This window comes from Colossoma macropomum, unplaced genomic scaffold (assembly GCF_904425465.1).
Source record: "Colossoma macropomum unplaced genomic scaffold, Colossoma_macropomum, whole genome shotgun sequence".
Lineage (NCBI taxonomy): Eukaryota > Metazoa > Chordata > Actinopteri > Characiformes > Serrasalmidae > Colossoma > Colossoma macropomum.
In genome coordinates, this window is record NW_023494789.1 from 49,155,496 (window position 1) to 49,180,226 (window position 24,731).

Consider the following 24,731-nt stretch of genomic DNA (forward strand, 5'->3'; position numbering starts at 1 on the left):
AGAACCGAGACTGACGGCCATAGCAGGCAATTGAATCAGCAAAAAGCAAACCAATTGTAACTCCCAAAGGTCACATCTCTGACTGCGCTGCATTCTGGTAGGGTGACCTTCGACTCGCGGATATGACATTAAGTGTATGCTGACATTTGTTGTTGGAGAGCGGCTACGGAGAGAGCCAACTCCAGGTCAACAAGAATGAAATGTTAACTAGCATTTTACTCAGAGTGAACGCTGGGCTGCTTCTGCTGGATGATGTTTATACATTGTTTTGACATTAATTTGATTTTTTCAGCAATTTATGCAGAATATTTTGATATGACTCAAAGACCTTCTTAGATATTGTGTTACTTTCCCGGATTACAGATTGAAAATACTGTTATTCTCTTGGTTGGTATTGATATGAGATGTGTGGGTTGATGGTCATGTGCAATATTTTTCAGTACCGTTCTGAAGTTTGGAATCACATTTTTATTAATAAACACTATTCAGTAAAAACTAGACTAAAATGTTAAACTACACACCAAAATTCAAAACAATGGTTTGTTCACAATTTAAATTGTTTGGGGACAAGAAAGTGTGACGTTGTAAGAAAACAAATCTTATTATATAATGAATTGTAGTTATTTGTTTAAAGTAATTTCTCATCAAGAAATTATTATGAATAGTTGAGATAACTCAAATAGCAAGATATGATCACTGCTTTTTGAATATGAGGCATTCTTAATATTGATTTTATTATGAGCTCATTTTTGATGAGTACAGCTTTCACAGTTATTATAATACTCATCTCTACTCAGCTCTATTCATCATTAAGTATTAAGCATTAATGGAATATAAAAATCTGTAATATCTGCAGATCCAGCATTTCTGCCGTGTTTGAGCCACGTTTTACCCAGACATGGACAATAAACCCTTTTCACATGTCCATATTTTTTCTGCTGGAAGTTCTTGTTGCAGGGGAACGCTGCTTCCGCTAAAGCAACAACAACGATGATGAGTAGAGCGTGTGCAGCTCACTCTAGTGTTCAAGCTTAAAGCAAAAACAGCCTCATATCGGTTTCAGTGGTGTGTCAGCTGACAATGAGCAGAGGAACATGGGTTTACGCAATTAACAAAGGAATAAACTAATAAAATAAAAATAAAAAGTTGCTGCTTCAGCCACTTTCAGAGGAACAGTTTTCAATTTCTCCTTCCAAAGCTGTCAGTATCTGAGTAGCGAGTGCTCAGTGGGGAGCAGATGTTCGTTCACTGGAGCTGGTGTTTGTGTAAAATGTCTACAGTGGCGCTCCAGACCATGACGACCCGGCACGCCCCCTGCTGGCATGTGTGCGTGCTTAGCTTTTTACCAACTAGTTTATTGATAATGAGCTGTTTCAACATCTCCAGCTAACATGGCTAATCTAGCATTTTGGTTATAATTATTTTCACCCCATTGATTTATTTCTCTATAGATGTTTGCTGAGGTTACTGTACTCTGATAGCTGTGAAGGAATATTTCCACAAATCATTTATATCCTATTTTTAGTTTTGGCTCCTGCATTGTGGTGTTTTTGGTTCTCCAACCATTCTGGACACATCCTTGAATTCCAATCTTGGCAACTATGACAAAAATGAAGTGAGACATCTCTCTGTGGTGAGCTGACATGATACGGACGTCTGAGGTTACTAACTGTCCGTTAGGCAATAGTGAAACTTGTTGTACCCAGCGTTGACACACTTCTGTTTCTTGTGAAAAGGGCCTATTTTTAAAATGCAAATGCCAGTCTAGTTTTTGCTGATTGCTGCTAATGAAATACCACCATAAGCACGTTTTCACTCGCGAGTCATTAACGGTTGAAAATGAAACTAATATGGAAATGTTCTTCTTCACCAGCACACCATTTCTGGTTTTGGACTGGTGTTTAACAGTGCCTTTAAAACTAAAAGAAGCAGCTACTGTGTGCATTAGAGCAGTGTGAACTCTCAGCATATTCACAACACTGTAAAATGGACATTTCATATAAAAATTCCACAAAATAAACGCTAAAAATATAAATTAGGAGTATGTACCATTTTGCCTATCAAAATTGAAGTGGTTTCACTGCAAAATATGAAAGCAACTGTTACCCAAATCATCAGGGAGGTAAATCAATCTGTCATAAAATGGTCATAAACAAGCCAAAAATCAAAACAGATCAATCTAGAACGTCACATTATGCGTAAGAACTGATTCTACTGTAGTATTCACTAGCAGACAGGCATGTTGTACCTAAATAAGGGACTCTGATTTGAGGGGTGTTCTCTGCCAATATCAGTATGATTCCTATATCATCATGCATGCCCTGTTGGAATATAATGTTTAGATATAATGGATTGATACTCCTTCTCTTTCCTGTATGCCTTTTTCAGTAGTGTCCTGGTTATTCTGTATTATGATTGCATATTTTTTACTGTTCAAATACCCGTCTTAAGGGAAAAAATACAAGATCTTTTGTCCTTTTGGTTAAAAATCATCCTTTTGTACCATTTAAGCACTGCTCAGGTAGTCGTGCTGTCCCCTTGACTGGAGGCCAAATAATCGCAGGACACTGCTTATCCTTTTCTGTCATTAATTTTCACCCTCCGAGCCCCACAACTCTCCGCAGCCTGATTAATTTTCACCCTAGCATGTAGCCCCAATGCTAATTTAGCAACTCTGGGGAAAGCAGAAGATTCATGAGCGCCGCTGACTCCTGCCATTTAGATTCAGTGGAGAGGAGAAATGTCACGACATACTCTGCTTATGTTCATGCAAAGTTTCCAAGCTGCAGAATGACCTCTTTCTCTTTTATGATTCATGTTAAGTGCCACTTTTTGTTCTTTTTTTTTCCCCTCCCCCAATCCCTCTTTTCTCCCGACAGCGTTGACGTTCAGCTGGATTTTTAATGAGTACCCGTCGTTCGTGAAGCAGGACGTGCGCAGGTTCGTGTCTCAGGAGACTGGGAATCTCTACATTGCCAAGGTGGAGCCGTCTGATGTGGGAAACTACACGTGCGTCGTGACCAACACGGTGACCAAAACCCGTGTCCACGGCCCGCCCACTCCACTCATACTGCGCACTGACGGTGAGACTCATGTGATGGAGCTTACCTTTGTTCATCTTGTATTTTCAGAGTGACAATCTTTGATGTATGAGTGACACACCAAACCCAGTTCATCATAATTCCCTTTCATTGAAGTTATGGATAAAATAAATTAGAAAAAAATCTCAGAATTAAATAAAGCAAAGTGGGTTCCCTTGATTTTTTCCACATTTCAAGGAATACAAATGATATCCAAAGGTTAATGAGTGGTTTCTTTGCAAATTTTAAGATGGCCTACTAGCACTTGTTTTGTTGCCTGTAGGCTGGCATTATCAAAGGTCCTCAAATGGAAAGGTCATTTGTCCTGCGCTGATCTAATTGTGGGCTTCCCGTGCAGCAGATTTACAACTGAGATTAACCAAGTTCACCATGGGTTATAAAAACGAATGTTCAAATATCAGAACAGATCAGAACCAAGCAGAATCTAATTTGTCTGGTGGAATGCCATAAACTCTAATGAAAGTAGCAGGATTGAAGAGATATCAGACTTTATTCACTGCAAAAATGGTATTTTTCAAGTAATGTTATTTAAATATAGCCAATAAATTTTATATTTCACCTGTCGAGATTGTTGTAAGCTTAATTTGTGATTTATTTACTTGTTTTAAGTCATTTAATTAAGTAAAATTATCTCATTATAGTGGCAGATAATGTTGCTTGTTTTAAGAAATGTGCTTGAAACCAGCAAAATTATCTACAAGTATAGTGAAATTAATTTACTTGATAAAATTACCTAAAACAAGTAAATGATGTCTGGAAATAAGCTTGATAATCTTACAATAAGTGCACAACCATCTCAAAATTAGATTTAGTGACTAGACTTAAGATTATTTTACTTGACAAGATATCATTTTTTGCCGTGTTATAAGAAAGTTCAACAGTGTAGTCTTCACTACAGAAGCCAGGTACTTGCATTGTATTGCTTGTGTGGATGTCCCAATACAATCCAAATGACTCGATCCAGACGTTTTAATGGATGGAGTGTGGGTTAAGGCCGATTCAGTTCTGAACTTTTGTTTGTGACTATATTCATAACCTGCAGCAGTGAGGAGCTTTTTTCAGAAGATAATAAAGACATCTAAGCATCTGCAGTGTGGAACTATTTCACAAATGAAAACCTGTGATATTTGCAGCGCCACTGTTTTAGGCTTCGAGTCTATTTTACCGCTGCCAGAATACACTACCACCACATATTTCACTCACGACTGGCTGAAAATGAAACTATCACTGAAACGTTCCGCTTTACTGTCCTTCTGAACTAAAACCGCCATGCACATGTCAAACTTGAAGTGGTTTCAGTCCATTTTGATTGAAGTCACTATTAAACACACTACAAAATTAAATTTAAAAAGTGCTGAAAAGCAAAACATATCAGTCAAGAATGTCATAAGTAATTTTTACTGTAGTGTTAATTAGCAGACCAACATATTACCTAAAAAACACAAAGATCTGTATCAGTATCAGCTGATAACAGTTTACTTAACAGTTTGGGGCTGATGGACAAAATAAAGTGTCTTTTTGTTATTTTATCAACTCTTTTCTGTTAATAGCACAATTTCTGTATGCTGTTCTATTTAAAGAACATGATCTCAAACATCCAGATATTTTTATTCAGTTTGCTAGAAACTACCTTTTTACATATCAAACATGTTTTATCATTTAATCTACTTCAACAAATCAAAAATAAACTCTTACTGAAGCTTAAAGGAAGCCTTATGCATCTTTTATACTGTGATAGGAAACACATTAGCATACAGAAATCTCTAATTCTACAAGCTGAAATTGCTAAAATGTTTTTTGCTGTTACCAGCAGCGAAAATGAGCTGCTTTCTTTCTTTCGTGTTCATGTGCTAAAGTATTTGGACAGATTGGGACCAGAACAACTGGATTGGGACATTGTAAAATGAGTTATGTTTCATTTCTCTATGCAATTTTCTCTTCCTTGTATCTTTTTACCATTTAACAAAATGTCCAAAAAAAACACTCCAAATAATTGTTCTTTATGCTCAATGTAAGTCGATGTAATGAGTGTTTTTCCAATTAAATTTGGAGCATTTCTGTTGACACCAATTGTCATGAAATTTTGACACATTTTAAGTCAAAGGCAGGCAGAAAAGACTCAGTGGCTCTGCTCCGTTTAGTAGGATTGATAAGAGCGTGCTGTGTTACATGTAAAGAGATAAGAATCTCTTTATAGTCCCTCTCACACAGCACAGCGGCTACACAGATAACATAAGCCTCACATAATCAGAGAGACAGACGGCACACAAGCCTCCTGTCCACAGGACCTCTAAACAGAGTGACCTTTGAAAAATCATAAAGTGAAACGGATGACAAACATCAAACGCTCGGCTGACAGCGTGATATGTTTCAGGAAAGTAATAAAACCATCAAACCTACATTTCGATACGTACACAGAGGGTGAGGTGTAATTAATTGAAAGCATCTCTCCTCAGGTGTTATGGGGGAATATGAACCAAAGATTGAAGTGCAGTTTCCAGAGGTGGTCCAGGTGGCGAAAGGATCGACGGTGAAACTGGAGTGCTTTGCTTTGGGCAAGTAAGTGTATGAGAGAGATATTGATGATTTCTTGCTTTAAAATGAATTAAATGCAGTCATTTTTTATGAGATTGACCTGTTTTGTAGTTTTGAGAATTTAACTCGTAGAAGTTGGGTTACTTTCTTTTTGCTACACTATTTAAATGTAACAGTAATGATGATTAGTTGCATTTGTCTCATTTGCTCAACCAAAAAAAAGCTTTAACAGAATTTATTCAGTAGTTTTTATAATTCAGTAACATTATTTGTCACGCAGAACCGATACATAAACATCGTGTGATTTCCACAGAGTGAAAACAGTTTCCAATTTCCAGTCACCAACATCCAGTGAGAGCAACAGTGGCTGCATGTTCCAACCAATAAATGTCAATATCATATATATCATATATACAATCAATGAGTGTATATTTCATATATATCTTAGACCGAACCTTGTTTCTGCACTCATTGTCCATTTTATCAGCTCCACTTACTATATAGGTGCACTTTGTAGTTCTACAGTTACAGACTGTAGTCCATCTGTTTCTCTGATACTTTGTTAGCCCCCTTTTACCCTGTTCTTCAGTGGTCAGGACCCCCATGGACAGAGTCACTCCTCTTCATTTACAAACACAAACGTGAAATGGATTGCAAGCTTAAACTGCTAATAATGTTAAAGTACACATTCAATAATATAATAGCATTCTTATGCATAGTGTGTCACAGTATAGTGTATTAAGGTGTTACATTTTATGCTGATTTGACAGTATAAATTGAGTAGCAAAGGAATAAAATAAATATTAAGAAAGATTAATATCATAGCATGATGAAATAACACTCAATCATGTTATGTATGTCTTATTTCTTTATTACATCATTTTTTGACATAAAAAATTAAATAATTCATTTTCTAAAAACACTTTAAGAGTTTTTTTTTTACAGTTACTGCACTATTCATATTTGCACCAACAATTATTGTACAAGTTTTTTCTGCATGCTTATCTTTTACTGTTGTCGGAAGAAAACCTCGTATCTCCAAAATGGTAACTTTACAGGAGAAGGAAAAAACCTACTTTACTTTTAATGTAAGTCAATGGAACCAGAATTTTTCAAAGTCATTTTGAGACGTTTCTTTTGGTCCATTCTTCATAAGATTTACACACAATATAAAGGGTGATAGTCATTTTGAAATTATGTCAAAAACTGAAAAACGACAAAAGTGGAGATACGAGGTTTTCTTCCGACAGCAGCGATACGCTGCTCTCACAGGACATCCTAACTCACTGTACGCTCTCTACTCACTCTGTATATATGTATATTATATTGATACTTGCATATCTACATTTTTTACCACTATATACCTTCCTTCTGCACTTTATATGTAAATAATACTGTATTTTGCACATCTGCGTAGATGCTAACTGCATTTCATTGGCTCTGTACCTGCACTATGCACAATGACAATAAAGTGGAATCTTATCTAATCTAATCTAATCTAATCTTATTTGAACATAAAATATTATTTAGCCTCAATTTTACTGCATACTCAAAATTAAATGTAGGTTAAAACTACCTTAATAATGAAATTTTAAATATTGTAGCAAGCTATCTCCGTTCCCAGCGGTCTGAATTAACAATTTTAACAAAATCACATCAACAGTAATTAACGTGGCTGAAAAATATGATGGGAACATCCTGATTTTTCTGAAGGGCAGAAATGTTTGGCTGATTTAGTGTTATTCCTTTATTCCTTTACATTATCACATTCTTACACATAGTATTTTAGAATATAATAAACAGAATAAAATATAATACCAAACCACACTATGTACAAAAACATTATTACGTTACTGGAAGAGAATTTTACTACAGTATTAGCAGTATTACGTTATGATGCTTTATAACTGCTGTGTTATGACATTATGCATGACTGTCACCATAATGAGCAGCATTGTGCATTTTAGCCTAATGTGGCGTTTCTCGCTCCTCACTCAGTCCGGCTCCTTCCATAACCTGGCGGCGGGTGGATGGCGTGCCCTTCGCTCGTAAGGTGGACATGAGGAAGGCCAGCGGCGTCCTGGAGATCCCGTACTTCCAGCAGGAGGACGCGGGCACGTACGAGTGCATCGCTGAAAACTCGAAAGGGAGGAACTCTGTGCAGGGAAAGCTCTCTTTCTACGGTACGTAGAGCGAGTCACATGAATATTTGACTGTGAAGAGCCACATATGTCACTTTGGCTCAGACTGGAAGGCGTGATGCACAAGACTCTACTGCTCGAGCCCCAACATCAGGAAATCTACTTAAGACAACAGGAGGGGGGGGCAAGGCATTTTAACAGTGCATCACAATGATTAAACCTTCTCGGCTATGAAGCTGTAATATTTTTATCCAGATTAAAGAGGATGAGGAGGCGACCTTGTTCTTGATCTTGTGCACACGTGTGTGTGTGCGTGCCCTTGCAGATGGCACCATGATTGACATTCAGGTTGACTCCAGATCAAAGCTGTTAAGTGTGCTATACTTAGAGTGCCAGCAGCCCAGCATCTGGATCAAACGCAGCACCTGAACTTGTTTATCGAGAAACCATACTGATCATTCTCATTCTTAAGAAATTTGCTTGTGTTTTCATTTTAGGATTGTTTGAAATGATCCTCCCTTTCAATCATTTTAAAGCATAAACCAGGTGTCGGCAACGCAAATGTTAAGAAGAGCCAGTTTGTCCTTTCAACAAAAATAAAACCACCTTGGGAGCCACAACATTTTATGTCCATTTTACCATCTTGGCTGTAAATATGTCTCAGTATGTGCTGATGTGCTAATATAGACTAAAAATATAATATAAATGAAAAAACAGACTTACTTTGCTCTGCTTTAAGCTTTAGCTCAGCTATAGCTGTTTTTCTCACATCTCTGGCGGGAAACTTTTCCACAAAAGTAGAACAGTTTCTTGTAAAATGTCTCTCAGCATGCGATTCTTTATGAGGTTGAAGTCGCTTCTCATTCTCCAGCTTGTTCGAATTTTCCCATTCCACCTTAAATGGTGCCTGAGGCGCCAGAATGTAACTGCTGTACCATTTAAGGTGGAACGGGAAAATTCAAACAAGAAGCTGGCGAATGAGAAACTGAGTTCGCGACGTTTTAGTGTTTCTTGTTTCAGTTTCTTGTTGCAGATTAAACGTATCAGGGAACCAGCTGGAGTGATTATAAACGCAAATAAGTGTGTTCGTCTCCAAATTATCAATGTTTATCAAATTACCTCCAGCATTTAAGAGCGTTTAGCGTTAAAACTGTGTTGAACGATCAGCAGAGCTTTATTTTACTGTAAAGGAGGATTATTTTATTTTTACCTACAAATCTGATTCTGCTGTGGAGCCACAACAGGGCAGTAAAAGGGCCGCATGTGGCTCTGCAGCCAAGTGTTGCCGACCTCTGGCATAAACCTCGAAGAAAACCCCTTAACAGACATAAGCAGTGAAACAGGTGCCAAGTTCAGCTGCACGCTAACACTAAAATACAGGAGCTCAACAACCATGTAAATACAGTATAGTATCCCATTTATGTTCCATTTTCTCTCCAGCGTGGGCCTTGTGGACCTCCAGTGTGCCAGATTAAAAAATAATAGTGAAAGCAGTGAAGAATACACTCTTAAAAAAGACGGTCCTTCTAGGGTTCTTTAGTAAAAACAATGGGCCTCGTTCAATAATATCTTCCCAATTTTTCCCCAAAAAGTCTACATCAGATTCGTGACGTGTTCTTAAAGCGCAGAACGGTTCTCACCGTTGTGCTCTTGAGTGTGTGTAGATTCTGTTCTTACCTGAGAACAAATCCCACATAAGAAAACACAGGTGAATCAGAATCTTCTTCAAAACTGAGTAAGTGGGTTTTAAGAAGAAATTTCTTCTTAAGAATGGTTGGTAAATGAGGAACAATGGTTCTACATAGAACCATAAACACTCAAAGAACCATTTGCATGCTTAAATGGTTCTTTGCATGGTGGGTTCTTCAGATTGGTGTAGAATGTGCTGTATATGGGTCTTTATAGAGCCTTTTTGAAAAGGGTTCTATATAGCACCAAAAAGGGTTCTGCTATTGTTACAGACTTGTAACATAACAATAGAAGAACCCTTTTTGGTGCTGTATAGAACCCTTTTCAAAAAGGCTCTATAAAGACCCATATACAACACATTCTCCTTCAATCTGAAGAGCCATTTCACCATGCAAAGAACCATTTAAGCATGCGAATAGTTATTTGAGTGTTCATGGTTCTAAATAGGATGACTGTCTTTACTAGAGAACCCTTAAACAACCATCTTTTTCAAGAGTTTACAGTAAGGAGAAAGACTAAAGCTTGCAGTGATATATTATACAGCAATAGTTTGAACATCAGTTTTTGGCACTAATAGTGGTGAGCATGAAAGTATAGATAGAATAATAGAAGAACCCTTTTTGGTGCTATATAGAACCATCTATAATACACTCTCCTTCAATCTGAAGAATTATTTTACCATAAAAGTTTACATGGTAACAATAGAAGAACCCTTTTTGGTGCTATATAGAACCATATACAATACATTCCCCTTCAATCTGAAGAGCCATGTCACCATGCAGAGAACTGTTTAAGCATGCAAATCGTTCTTGAGTGTTTTTCCTTCTAAATAGAATGACTGTCTTTACTAAAGAACCCTTGAAGAACCATCTTTTTTCAAGAGTGTACAGTAAGGAGAAAAGCATAGAATGATAAAATGATATACAACGATACTTGAAAAAGGTCAGTTCTCTGCACTGCTAGTGGTGAATGTGAAAGTATAAATATGACAGTAGAAGAACCCTTTTTGATGCTATATAGAACAATATACAACACACTCTCCATCAATCTGAAGAACCATTTCACCAAACAAACTTTACATCGTAACAATAGAAGAACGCTTTTTGGTGCTATATAGAACCATATACAACACATTCTCCATCAATCTGAAGAACCATTTCACCATGCAAAGAACTGATTACGCATGCAAATGGTTTGTTGAGTGTTTTTGGTTCTAAATAGAATGACTGTCTTTACTAAAGAACCCTTGAAGAACCATCTTTTTCAAGAGTGTACAGTAAGGAGTAAAACTAACACATAGAATGATAAATGATATACAGTGATACTTTAAAAAGGTCAGTTTTTGGCACTAATAGTAGTGAATGTGAAAGTATAGATGGGACAATAGAAGAACGCTTTTTGGTGCTATATAGACCAGTATACAACACACTATCCATCAATCTGAAGAACCATTTCACCATGCAAAGAACCATTTAAGCATGCAAATGGTTCTTTGAGTGTTCTTGGTCCTATATAGAACGATTGTCTTTACAAAAGAACCCTTGAAGAACCATCTTTTTCAAGAATGTACAGTAAGGTGTAAAAACTAAAGCTTGATATATGATTTTGCACAAAGATATATGTTATTATACAGTGATAGTTTAAAAAGGTCTGTTGTGGCACTAATAGTGGTGACTGTGAAAGTATAGCTAGAACAATAGAAGAACGCTTTTTGGTGCTATGTAGAACCATATACAACACATTCTCCTTCAGTCTCAAGAACTATTTCACCATACAAAGAACTGTTTAAGCATGCAGATGGTTCTTTGAGTGTTTTTGGTTCTCAGTAGAACAACTGTCTTTACCATAGAACCCTTGAAGGTCCATCTTTTTTCAAGAGTGTACAGTAAGGAGTAAAACTAAAGCGTAGAATGATAAATGATACACAGTGATACTTTAAAAAGGTCAGTTTTTGGCACTAATAGTAGTGAATGTGAAAGTATAGATAGAACAATAGAAGAACCCTTTTTGGTGCTATATAGAACAATATACAACACACTATCCATCAATCTGAAGAACCATTTCACCATGAAACTTCACATCGTAACAACAGAGGAACACTTTTGGTGCTATATAGAACCAATACAACACACCGTCTTTCAATCTGAAGAACCATTACCTATATAGAACCATTGTCTTTACAAAAGAACCCTATCTTTTTCAAGAATGTACAGTAAGGTGTAAAACTAAAGCTTGATATATGATTTTGCACAAAGATATATGATATTATACTGTGATAGTTTAAAAAGGTCTGTTGTGGCACTAATAGTGGTGAACGTGAAAGTATAGATAGAACAATAGAAGAACGCTTTTTGGTGCTATGTAGAACCATATACAATACACATTCTGTGTACAGTAAGGAGTAAAACTAAAGCTTAATATATGATATTATACAGTGATGGTTTGAAAAGGTCCATTTCTGGCACCAATAGTGGTGAACGTGAAAGTATAGCTAGAACAATAGAAGAACCCTTTTTGGTGCTATATAGAACAATATACAATACACTCTCCTTCAATCTGAAGAATGATTTCACCATACACAGGACTGTTTAAGCATGCAAATGGTTCTTTTGAGTGTTTTGGTTCTAAATAGAACGACTGTCTTTACTAAAGAACCCTTGCAGAACCATCTTTATCAAGAGTGTACAGTAAGGAGTAAAACTAAAGCTTAATAAATGATATTGCACAATGATATATGATATTATACAGTGATGGTTTGAAAAGGTCTGTTGTGGCACCAGTAGTGGTGAACGTGAAGGTACCTTGTGCTGGTGCACTTTTGCTGCTGCAGTGTGAAACCAACCCGAACCAGATTAATTCTGACTTCAGGTGTGAAAACAGCCCTAAGTGTTAAGACTAACAGCTGAATAACACGCCTGCAGTTTAGTGGGTTAAAAATGTCAAAACATGCTTCGTACAAAAAAACATGTTTGTCATTTAAATAAATAATCAAGGAATTCATGAAATATTCAGAATATTAAGTGTCTGCTTGGAGTCTCTGTTTGGTAAGCACTAAAATGTCAAGCCTGGAGGGATTTAGCGCTGCTGCGAGTGAAAAACAGCTTGATGATCAGCAGTAGTTCACACGGCGGCATCAGGCGCGCCGCACATTAACGTTTCCTGCGTGTCCGTTTCAATAGGACGGGATTTTGAGCAGTAAAAACAGGGCTTTCATCACCCGCATGTTCCCATCTATGGATAAGTAGCTAGCAGGCATATGAAGGGAAGCATATTTAATATGGACTTTCAAATGAAGGGTTCACGACCTTTTTTCCCTCCACCGCCGTACTGGCTCCGCCGCATTGTTCATATGAGACAGCTCCCCTATTAAGTAAGTACCTGTAGGCAACGGAGCACTGGGATTTATCCTTCCCTTATGGGAGCACTCGCTAGCGCAAGCGTTCGCATTAGCTCGGCTGCTGCTCCCGCTGATGCCCAATGGCCCATTTACAGGAATAGCCTGCGCCGAGCTGAATGTTTTATTAGCCTCTTTTGTCTCGTTGTTTATATTCTCCACGACACGAAACACGAGGCGACGAGTTCCTCGAGAAAGGCCGGCGACAGAAGCCACGTTAATTGATTAGTCTAACGTGCATTAGCAATGATTCATTAGCTGCCCTGGATTGTAGAAGACTAACACTGTGGCTCTGTTGGGCGGCGAACCCAGCCTGCTTTTTTTAGAAAGGTTGGTTTATGATTGTTCTTCTTGGTTCCCTTCGACGTCTGTGGCTCTCACGCCAATTGGTTTCCCTCCCCCTCCCTCCTCCGCCCCCCTCCGCCCCCCCTCTCTGCCCCCTCTCCTCTCCTCTCCAGGCCTGTAAGTCAGCCGCGGGTCGTCCGGTGGATATAATTCATTCTGCGCATTAAACAATTTGCCATTATTTACAAGGCACCTTCGAGCACCAGCGGCCTGTAAATAACGGACACTGTGGTGGACGCCTCGCTGGCTAGAGGCTACTGTTTCAGCAGGATTGGCCTGCGGGTCAGCCCGTTTCTTTTTCTCTCTCACCGCTTCCCTTTTCTCTCGTCCTCTCCTGCTCCTTCTTTTCCTCCCCTCTCTTTCTCTCTCTCTCTCTCTCTCTCTCTCTCTCTCTCACATATTCTCTATTGCTGCCTCTCTCTCGCTCTTTTTTCTTAACCTCTCTCTCCCTACCTCTCTTTTCTCTCTGTATCTCTTGTCTGTCTCTTCCCTCCTCTCTCCCCCTTTACCTCTCTCGCTTTTCCTCTTTCTCCTCTAACTCTCTTTATTCCTGCCTCTCTCTCTCTTTTCTTCTGTCATTTTTTCCTTAATTCTCTCTCTCTCTCTCTCTGTTTCTCTCTATTGCTGCCTCTCTTTTGCTCTTTCTTTTTTCTTTTCCTCTCTCTCTTTTCTCTCTCCCATCTCTGTCTCTTTCTCTCTCTCTCTCTCTCTCTCTCCCTCTCTCTCTCTCTCTCACACACACATTCTCTGTTGCTGCCTCTCTCTCACTCTTTTTTCTTTTCCTCTCTCTCCCTACCTCTCTTTTCTCTCTCTCTCTCTTTTCTTCTGTCATTTTCCCTTAATTCTCTCTCTCTCTCTCTCTCTCTCTCTCTCTGTTTCTCTCTATTGCTGCCTCTGTCGCCATTTTTTTTTCTTTTCCTCTCTCTTTTCTCTCTCCCATCTGTCTCTTTCTCTTTCCTCTCTCTCTCTCGCTCTCTCCCATTCTCACTCTAGTGCTACCTCTCTCTCTCTCTGTTGATCTCTTTCTCTGTCTTTCTGTCTTTCTTTTTCTCTCTCACCGCTTCCCTTTTCTCTCGTCCTCTCCTGCTCCTTCTTTTCCTCCCCTCTCTTTCTATCTCTCTCCCTCTCTTACACATTCTCTATTGCTGTCTCTTTCTCGCTCTTTTTTCCTTTCCTCTCTCCCCCTTTACCTCTCTCGCTTTTCCTGTTTTTCTCTAACTCTCTTTATTCCTGCCTCTCTCTCTCTTTTCTTGTCATTTTTCCTTAATTCTCTCTCTCTCTTTTTTTCTCTCTCCCATCTCTCTCTTTCTCTTTCCTCTCTCTCTCTCTCTCTCTCTCTCTCTCTCTCTCTCGCTCTCTCCCATTCTCACTCTAGTGCTACCTCTCTCTCTCTCTCTGTTGATCTCTTTCTCTGTCTTTCTGTCTTTCTTTTTCTCTCTCACTGCCTCCCTTTTATCTCTGTTTCTTTCCTCCTCTTTTCCTCTTCTCTCTCTCTCTCCCTCTCTCTCTCACCCCCTTTGCCTCCCTCACCTTTCCTCTATCTCTCTAAGTCTCACTATTCCCGCTTCTCTGTCTCTTTTTCCATCTCTCATTTCTCCTCTTTTCTCTCTGTCTCTGTCTCTCTTTCTCTCTCAGTCTCTATTGCTTCCTCTCTCTCACTCTTTTTCTTTTCCTCTGTCTCTTCCTCCCCCCCTTTCTCTCCCTGTCTCTGTTTCTTCCTCTCTCTCTTCCTTCTTCTCTGTCCTCTCTCTCCTCACTGTCTCCCATTCTCACTCTATTGCTGCCTCTATATTGCTCTCTCTCTTTCTCTCTGTCTTTCTTTTTCTGTCTCACTGCTTCCCTTTTATCTCTGTTTCTTTCTTCCTCTTTTCTTCTTCTCTCTCTCTCTCTCTCTCTCCCCCTTTGTTTCTTCCTTTCTCTCTTCTTCTCTGTCCTCTCTCTTCTCTCCTCGCTGTCTCCCATTCTCTCTCTGTCGCTGCCTCTGTATTGCTCTCTCTCTTTCTCTCTATGTCTTTCTTTTTCTCTCTTACTGCTTTTCTCTCTTTCTCTCCTCCTCCGTCTTTTCCTCCTCCTTCTCTTTCATTTTCAATTGCTGCCTCTCTCTCGCTCTTTCTCTTTTCTGTTCCTCTCTTTCCCTCCCTCTCTTTTCTCTCCCATCTCTCCCTTTCTCTCTCTCCCTCTCTCACACATTCTCTATTGCTGCCTCTCTCTCGCTCTTTTTTCTTTTCCTCTCTCTTCTCACTCTCTTCTCTCTCTATCTCTTCTCTGTCTCTTCCCCTCTCCCCCTTTCCATCTTTCACTTTTCCTCTTTTTCTCTAACTCTCTGTATTCCTGCCTCTCTTTTGCTTTACTGTCATTTTCCTTTTTCTCTCCCTCTCTGTTTCTCTCTCTCTCTCTCTCTCCCCCCTTTGCCTCTCTCACTTTTCTTCTTTTTCTCTCTTTATTCCTGCCTCTCTCTCTTTACTTCTGTCATTTTACCTCTTCTCTCTCTCTCTCTCTTTATCTTTTTCGCTCATTCTCTATTGCTGCCTCTCTCTGTCTCTTTCTCTTTTCTGTTCCTAGTTCTCTCCCTCTCTTTTCTCTCTCCATCTCTGCCTCTTTCTCTCTCCTCTCTCTCTATTGTTCTCTGTCTCCATCTTTCTGTTTTCATTTTCTCTCTCGCTGCTTCCCTTTTTTCCCTTTCTCTCCTTCTACCTCACTCTCTTTTACTCTCGCTCATTTTCACTCCCTCTATTGCTGCCTCTATATTGCTCTCTCTCTGTCTCTCTACATCTTTCTGTCTTTCTTTTTCTCTCTCACTGCTTCCCTTTTCTCCCTTTCTCTCCTTCTCCTCCTTTTCCTCTTCCCTCTCTCCCTCCCTCCCTCCCTCCCTCCCTCCCTCTCTCAGCCAGGTGATAAAAATCTGTAATCTTATTTTGAAGTCCTGTGGAATTAGGCCTGCAAGACATTCGTCAGCAGAGCCGGGGAATGCGCCGATCGATAAGTGTATCTCATGTTTATCACTTCCACCGGCGGTAGCGAGGAGGAGGGAGACACACTCGGCCTGGCTTTGAGCTACGCAGCGCTGTCGCTTCTCTCCTCTCTGCTAGCGTCGGCTTGATTAGCAGGCCTGCGCAGATGTTTTTGTCCTGTTAAGCTTTTTTTCCCTGCCTAGTTCAAAACGAAGGGAGCGACAACAGCCTTTTCATGTTATTCAAAGGCCGCATAAAACGAGGGCTATTAATTATCTGTTTTAGCATATCTGTGATATTCTTCTCAAGCCATGCTGAGTGCTGGAGCTGGGAATGATTGAAAGGCGCCAGAAGTTTTCATTCAGGATTATGTCACAGTGGCATTTATACCACTGACGCTGCCATATTAGGGCTGTAACAATGCAGCATATTACATCATATCATTCTGTATTGCTGTGCTGTAGCTAAAACACTAACTAATTACACAGAGTTTTCCAATTGGTTTGATGTGAAATGAGTGATTGTAGAGATGTCTTTACAGTGGTGGTGATAGGAACCAGGGGTTGCCATGACTACAACACAAATATAGACATTTTATTTACTATCCAGGACCACCAGTGAACCTACACGAGTCTTCTGAGTTTATATGGAATGTTGATGATGGAAAATAGTGGAAAATCAGAAGAAAAATAAGTTTTCTTTGGTTTGGGGACTATTTTGCCTTACAATGGCCTGCTGGTATCCCTCCACCTTGAATGGATTTTAGGCCAAAACCTTCTCAAAACTATTAAAAATCAGTGTCTCAGACATCAGGCAATGAATTGTGAATTCATAACCATTTCATGTAGTAACTTTCTGTGAGGGAGCTTTTAGAGGTGGACGTCTGGTTCCTATCACCACCACTGTGAACAATTCTGACTCTGTGAGTTTCTCTAGAACAGTTTAGCCCCGCCCACCCACACTGAAGTTATAAGGAGTGTTTTAGTTCTGCACTACTTTTTCATTGAGGTGCAATGCAGGGAAGCCAATCAGAACAGAACTCATATATATATATATATATATATATATATATATATATATATATATATATATATATATATATATATATATATATATATATATAAAGAGAGATTAGAAACAGTCAAGTAAAGGTAAACCAATACAAAAGTGAACATTAGGGGAAAATAAAAGGCTAGAGAAACGTAGAATTCAGGTCCTTTTTGGAGATACAAGCTTTTGTTCCCACAGTGATGATATGTGTCTGTGGTTGAGTGAAACAGGCTGGGTGTGATTGGTCGCTGTGTGGGTTGGGCTTAGTCAGGGCCCGACTGCCTGGCTTGATTTAGGAGGGGGTGCTGAAAGTCAATACTGCTGTGGTGGGTGAGAGATAGACTGAAGCGCTCTGACAGAAATGAGGAGAGAGGAAAAAAACAGCATCACAGAGGTTGTGAATGTTGAAGTGAGTGAGGTTCCACAACGAACGAATGCCTGATAGTCTAGTATGTACACCAGTGGGGAACCCTCAGGGCCTTCTAGGCCTTCAGAGAAAGCGTAATGATTTATGTGAAATAAATAAAAAATGCATGACTGTATTTTGTAGGTCATTTCTATTTAATAGATTTTTCAGGCTTGTTGTATTTAAACTCTGCATGTTTTGTAGTAGTACTGTTATTACTCTTATTTGGACATAAAAGGGTTAAATTTCGGAAATGCTCAGTGAAAAATTTCCACTCAGGATTGTTTTCTGTGAGGTTTCTATGTAGATACAAGCAGTACTGCAAAAAATGTGCTTTGGCATCTTATATCTAGAGAATGTATCTAATATTTCTTATTTTTGGACTGTTGTTGGTGTTTTCTAGGATTATTTAGCTATTTTTTTTATTTTTTACTTTTAAGCCATTATATTAAATGAAATTATCTCACTATATTGGCAGATACCTTTGGTTGTTTTAAGTATATGTCTTAAAATAAGCAAAATTATCTGCCAATAAAGTGAGATCATTTTGCTTAACGAATCCACTTAAAACAAATAAATAATGTCTAAAAATAAGTAAATAATCTTATAATAAGCTTATAATAATATGAGAAATATGAGTAATATTGATTAAAGTAACTGTGATATCACTTTTTTTGTTTTCGTTTTTGTTTTTTGCAGTAAAGTGAGCTCTCCCATTGGTTAGGGCTTCAGGAGTTGGACTGAAGGCCTTACACATTGCATTAACTACCGACATAATTAGGAGTTGACAGAGGAATCAACCAATCATGCTTTCGTTTACAGTGCATAATGAAAAGATATGTATCTCTAGACCTTCTGGAGGTTCTAGATACATCACTCACTGTTAATATGAGCCATAGTCTAAGCAGGTTGGGGTTAGTTGTTAGGAATGGAAAACAGCGGCAGCAGCTCTATGCCAGGATTCTTTACTGAAAGACTGAAGGGCAGCGTTGATAAGAATACATAACACCTACATAAACCTTTCATAACAACAGACATAAACCTACATAGATGATTCTACCAAACTGGTTGAAAGTTGAAAACATATTTCAGACTTTTGACTGACTTTGACTTTAGACTGAAATCCTTTTACTGAAATAAATCATTGAACATTCTATTTTGTCGCTACTAAACCAATCATAACTTTAGCAAATGTGTCAGTAGTGACTGTTACGGTGACAATTTTGGCTCATTTTGAGCTCAAAAACTCAGCCAGTACATGACCAGCAAACACAGCTTTGAACAGCTGTTCACACAGAAAGTCATCATATTTTCATTAAAACTCAAAAAGTACTGAACTGCAGAAAAATTTAATTAGTGACGATTCTTAATGTTCCACACTGATTTTCAGACTTTGGGTCACATTTACTTCAGAACAATGGGATCTAACTGCTCACCATGTGGCCATGAGGGACAGGGATGCAGCCTCACTTCCTGCTCTAAAAATCAGGGATGTGGCTGAAATAAGGCTCCGCCTACAGTGACATGAAAACGCAGGACAGCGTGTTTTAGAATAAAGTTTTTTTATTTAAAGTTAGATCTAAATCTTTCAACTTTCAACAAATCAAAACAGAAGTATTATTTTTAGCCGTTAGGGTTTGGGACATCAAGGTGTCGTGGCTTCATGAATGCTGCCCTTCAGCAAGTGTTACAATAAAATATACGTTATTGTCTGTTACAAGCTTCAAATAAAACATATGGAATGTATTTAGCAAGCTTTAGATATACATGTTTGATCTATAACAGGCAAGCAAAAATTAATGTGAATGATCATTAGCATACCATTAGCATAGTAACATACTACTAAGATCCCACAGGGGTGCTAGCAGAAATTTGCATTATCACAGAGCTGTTTTTTCTCATTTTTGACCAATTCTTGCTGTTTATATCCTGAACTGAAGACTCTGATGTCATGTTTTACCGCTGATCTACCGAATGTGTGAAAATTCAGATTTTGATTTATACATATACGCATTCATTTCTTTCTTTTTTCCATTCTGAGCTACTTTTGGTTTCCTTTTTTATCTTTGGTTAGCATAATTGTGATGAATTTGGTCAAATCTGGACATAATTGGTTTTGGTGGTACCATAATACAGATGTTTATATGTTTAGTTGATTTGCTTATTTATTTATCATTTACTGTACTTTACGGATGCTTTTATTTCCCATTAGGAAGTGTGTCCATAAAAGGTGTTCAGAGGTTTTTCTCATTATTGGCCAGGTTTGAGTTACGCAGCTTTAAAAGATAGGAATCGATGCAGCTCATGTATAATTAAAACATAATTTGTTTTAATGGTATTGAGTGAAGTAGTTTATAGTCCACAGACAAATGGTCAACGTCCTTACTCTGTCCTTACTCTGGACGCAGGGACGCTGTTGTTGTTTTCGTCGTTGTGTTTCTATGACATACGTAATAAGTCACACTGTTGCTCACCAAACGTGTCACGGCAGATCATGCGAGCAGCGCATCTTCAGCCGATTCACCTTCTCGAATGGACAGTGGTCAGCCGTTTTGTTTATTATTTCTTTATGTGTCATTCCCTGCAGTCTGGAAGAGTCGCCTTGCCGATGAGCTTGACTGGACCGGACTTGCACGCCTGAAACTAATGTGCTTTTCATCCTCTTTGTTTTGATTTTGGTGTGCAGCTCCTCCGCAGCTGATTGAAAAGCCACAGGACATGCAGAAGGCCATCGACGACTCTCTGGTGTGGGAGTGCACAGCCACAGGCAAACCCAAACCCTCCTACAGGTGGATGAAAAATGGAGAAAACCTGGAGCCCACAGAGGTTTGTCATCTCATATTCTCTTTTCTCACGCCTATAAAGCTCTGTACAGTCTGTCTGACACATTACAGCACAATACAGCTTATTAAAGGGCCATATCATACAGTTTTCATTCATTTTTTTATTTATTCATTTATTTATTTATTTATTTAGCATACAGTTGGATGCAAAATTACACATTTTGTTGATGTTCTAAGTAAAAGTAACTGATCCTTTACAGTAAACTAAGAAATATGGCATTTTTCTGGTAATTTTAGTGCTCAAGCTCTATTTATTTGCTGATTTTAACACACACACACACACACACACACACACACACACACACACATACATACATTTTCTAAGTTGCTTATCCTTGGGTCGCAGGGGGTTCTGGAGCCTATCCCAGCATTCATTGGGCGGAGGGCAGGAAACACCCTGGACAGGTCACTGGTCTATCGCAGGGTATACTGTAAAAATGGCTCATCAGATCAACCTAAAAAAAAATCACTTCATTTAGTAACAAGCAATTGAACCAGTTTTATTCAATTAAAAAAATTACATTAATTGAAAGAATCATTAATTCAAAGTATTTATTTAGGTAGAATAAAACTAGTTAATTTACTTGTTACCACATGAAGTAATTTTTAAGTAAATCTGACGAGCCACTTTTTACAGTGCAAATACCCTGTGTGAAGCCTTCAAGAGTGCAGTTTGAGTGTTGTTCATGTGATTGGTTGCTTCACAGCTATGTAGAATGAGCTTATTACTTTTTGTTATTTTGTTGTTAGATATTATTTATATATCCTAATTATTAAGCGTTTATCATTCAATTTGGGCTATTCCTTAATGTGCAGGACTTCTCCACACATATGTGTTGTCCCGCTCCCGCCCGCATTGGGCTGGGTAACCACCCACTCCTGTGCATGACGCTGAAAATTAGCTCTGCGCTGCAAAATATTATGGTGGGTCCTGCAGGAATCCAGACCTCTACTTCATAGCAGCCCATTCATTTTGGACTCGCTCAGGGGCGCAAAGCCACCAGTGGACCTACACACGTCTTCTGAGTTTTTATATGTAATGTTATTTGGGGACTGTTTTGCCTCTCAATGCCCTGCAAGTACCCCTCCACCATTAAATGGAGATTGAAAGATGTGTTGTAGTCCAAAACCTTGTTATAAACAATTTCTCAGACCTCAGGCAACATATTCATAACCATTTCTTGTAATAACTTTCTGTGAGGGAGATTTCCGAGGTGGACGTCTGGTTCCTATCACCACCACTGTGGACCATTCTGACTCAGTAAGTTTCTCTATAACGGAGCGTTTCACACCAAACCACTCTGAATGATTTTATTATGCATCTGAGTTCAGAGCTCTTTTATACAGATTTGCCGGTTCAAAGCGATATTCACATACCATCTTAAGATGATCACAATGCTGAGGATCTTGCGAGGTTCTTGAACCAGTGACTCTTAATTCAGTGGCTGTAATTCAGCGATAGTCATATAAAAGCCACTTCAGTATGCGGCCGTATTTCAATGAAGTCTCCTGTCTGCAAATTGTATTTTTTAAGTAGATCTGATGAGCCACTTTTTACAGTGCAAATACAGACAAATACAATCACACACAGACTCACACCTGGGAGCAATTTAGCATCTCCGATTGTCTTTGTATATTGTTTATTTAAGGTGGGGAAAGGCAGGAGGACCCTCTGCACTCTTTTATTTTGTGTTGTGTAATACTGAGTTCATTGGGAGTTTAACAGCGAGACATTTGGCATCCATGGCTCCCAAAAAAGTCAGCGTCCAGTTTAGTCCGCCACTGTGGTTGACGGCAAAAGTTGGGGAAATTTTTGCCATCAACCGCAGCCATGGAATGTTTTAGGCACTACTGAAAACAACAGACTATCTGGTTTGCCGTTGGTCCACTGCACCCATATGGACACAGCATTAGGCTGGATAAAACCCTTAATCAGGCTGGTCCAGCCCCATAATGTATGTTCGACACCCCTGTTTTAGAGACCGAAGCAGCTTTTATCACGTACAGAATGCCTCAAGCACATCCACCAAACTGGATAGAATAACATCCACTTGATGTTCAGCAGGCAGCACCAACAATGGCGACCACCACAACATTCTTGGAAAATCTTCACCAGCTTTTCTTAGCTTGTTTAGTTATCATATGTGGAATATTCACACGATTCAAACTGTGCAGTTTCCATAAAGAAAGGTCAGGTGTGTCTAAACGTGGTCTCTCGTGGCTGGACCCAAACAAACAGCTGATACACCGGTTCTGGAACGCAATGACGAAAGAGGCACAGTAATCTTCCATTAAATCTCTGAACTCGGAGAGCCGAATTTAATCCCTTTTTCCCCACAGGCCAATGGGAGAGGGCTTATAAACCTTTACTGGCTGCTAAACACGCTCTCTGTGCTTTCTCTCCTCTCTATTATAGCGCTTCACTAGGATACAATAAATGGTGATTCACTTTTATCTCCTTATATGTAACTCGACCCTTTGTAATATTCAGCCTCTATTTGTTGACTCCTTGGATGAATTATTGGCCATTAGAGTGATGCATTTACAAAAGACTCCTTTTCCCAGAATTCTAACTGAGCCTTGCCCCATTATGAGGCCACGTTGTTCAGTAGAGATTGATCGCTGGGGCCTCGGCACAGCTCGGATGTAATAAATAAACAAATAAATACACTTCATGGTAATTTGCCTCATTGCGCAACGCGTTGGCAAACAAAACAGAGCAAATCGCTGCATCTGAAGATGTTATATATGCAGTAAGAATGAAGTGGGACTGTATTATTCTGCTTAAAGGCACTCCCTCCAGCAGACCCGCGCTCAGCGTCTATCCACCGACACATCAGCGCGTATCTCAGCTCTGCATAATTAACAATCTGTGCATTGGTTTCTTTGTTCTTTGTTCTAAAAAGAAGCAACTTTTCCGATTAGAGTAACAGACTTAAGGGGAGTGGTTTGAAATTATGGAGCTCTGCTGGTGACATACAATATAAATAAAATAATGCATGGCCACGCCTTATTAACACGTGGGAACGAGATCCTAATGAGCGGCCACGACTTAGTAAGGCAGGGGAACGAGATCATGCCTTACTAAGTCATGTCCACGCATAAGGATCTCATTCCGATGCCTTACTAAGTTGTGGCCACGACTTAATTATCTTGTTCCCACGTCTTACTAAGTCGTGGCCATGACTTAATTATCTTGTTCTGATCCCTTACTAAGTCATGGCCACGACTCAATTATCATGTTCCCATGCCTTACTAAGTTGTGACCACGACTCAATTATCATGTTCCCATGCCTTACTAAGTTGTGACCACAACTTAATTATCTTGTTCTGTTGCCTTACTAAGTCATGGCCATGACTTAATTATCTTGTTCTGATGCCTTACTAAGTTGTGGCCACAACCTAAATATCTTGTTCCGATGCCTTACTAAGTCATGGCCATGACTGAATTATCTTGTTCCCACCCCTAACTAAGTTGTGGCCATGACTTAATTATCTTGTTCCGATGCCTTACCAAGTTGTGGCCATGACTTAATTATCTTGTTTCCATGCCTCACTAAGTCATGGCCATGACTAAATTATCTTGTTCCCACGCCTTACTAATTCATGGCCATGACTTTATTATCTTGTTCCCACGCCTTACTAAGTCATGGCCACAAACTAATTATCTTGTTCCGATGCCTTACTAAGTCATGGCCATGACTTAGTTATCTTGTTCCCACGCCTTTCTAAGTCGTGGCCACGCATTATTTTTCTCTATTCAGGATGTCACCAGCGGGGCTCCGTATGAAATGACTCTTTGTAGAGAAACTTACCAATTCCGATTTGTTTACTGGGACTTTGTGGTGGGAGCCGGGAGTCATGATGCCTACATCAAAAACATAGTCACTTCATTTACAATCTAGAACCAGAGCCAGTTTAAGGAGAGCCTGGCCGCTCCCTGTTTCTCCAGTTGTGTCAAAAACATGACAACACAACACTAGAGGGCACTCACGAGCAAGTGAATGGGAGTGAATAGAGCTAAATGGCTAAAAACAAAAGATCAAACGCGTTTTTGTCCATTTATGCAGGGATGTCCTTTCATTTTGGGAGGTAAAAGTCCTGTTGATGGGCAGCACAGTGGCGCAGTGGGTAGCGCTGTCGCCTCACAGCAAGAAGAGCCTGGGTTCGATTCCCGACCAGGTGACCAGGGTCATTTCTGTGTGGAGTTTGCATGTTCTCCCCGTGTCTGCGTGGGTTTTCTCCGGGTACTCCGGTTTCCTCCCACAGTCCAAAA

General features: G+C 39.3%; 1 protein-coding gene across 1 annotated transcript in view; it reads left to right on the plus strand.

The window, feature by feature from the left end:
• cntn4 (contactin 4) overlaps positions 1 to 24,731 on the plus strand; it is a 298,829-nt gene that overhangs the window by 171,078 nt on the left and 103,020 nt on the right. The window contains exons 6-9 of the mRNA XM_036571557.1: positions 2,880 to 3,083; positions 5,558 to 5,660; positions 7,635 to 7,819; positions 20,299 to 20,438. Coding sequence (XP_036427450.1) covers positions 2,880 to 3,083; positions 5,558 to 5,660; positions 7,635 to 7,819; positions 20,299 to 20,438 — 632 coding nt within the window. The remainder of the gene's footprint in view (positions 1 to 2,879; positions 3,084 to 5,557; positions 5,661 to 7,634; positions 7,820 to 20,298; positions 20,439 to 24,731) is intronic.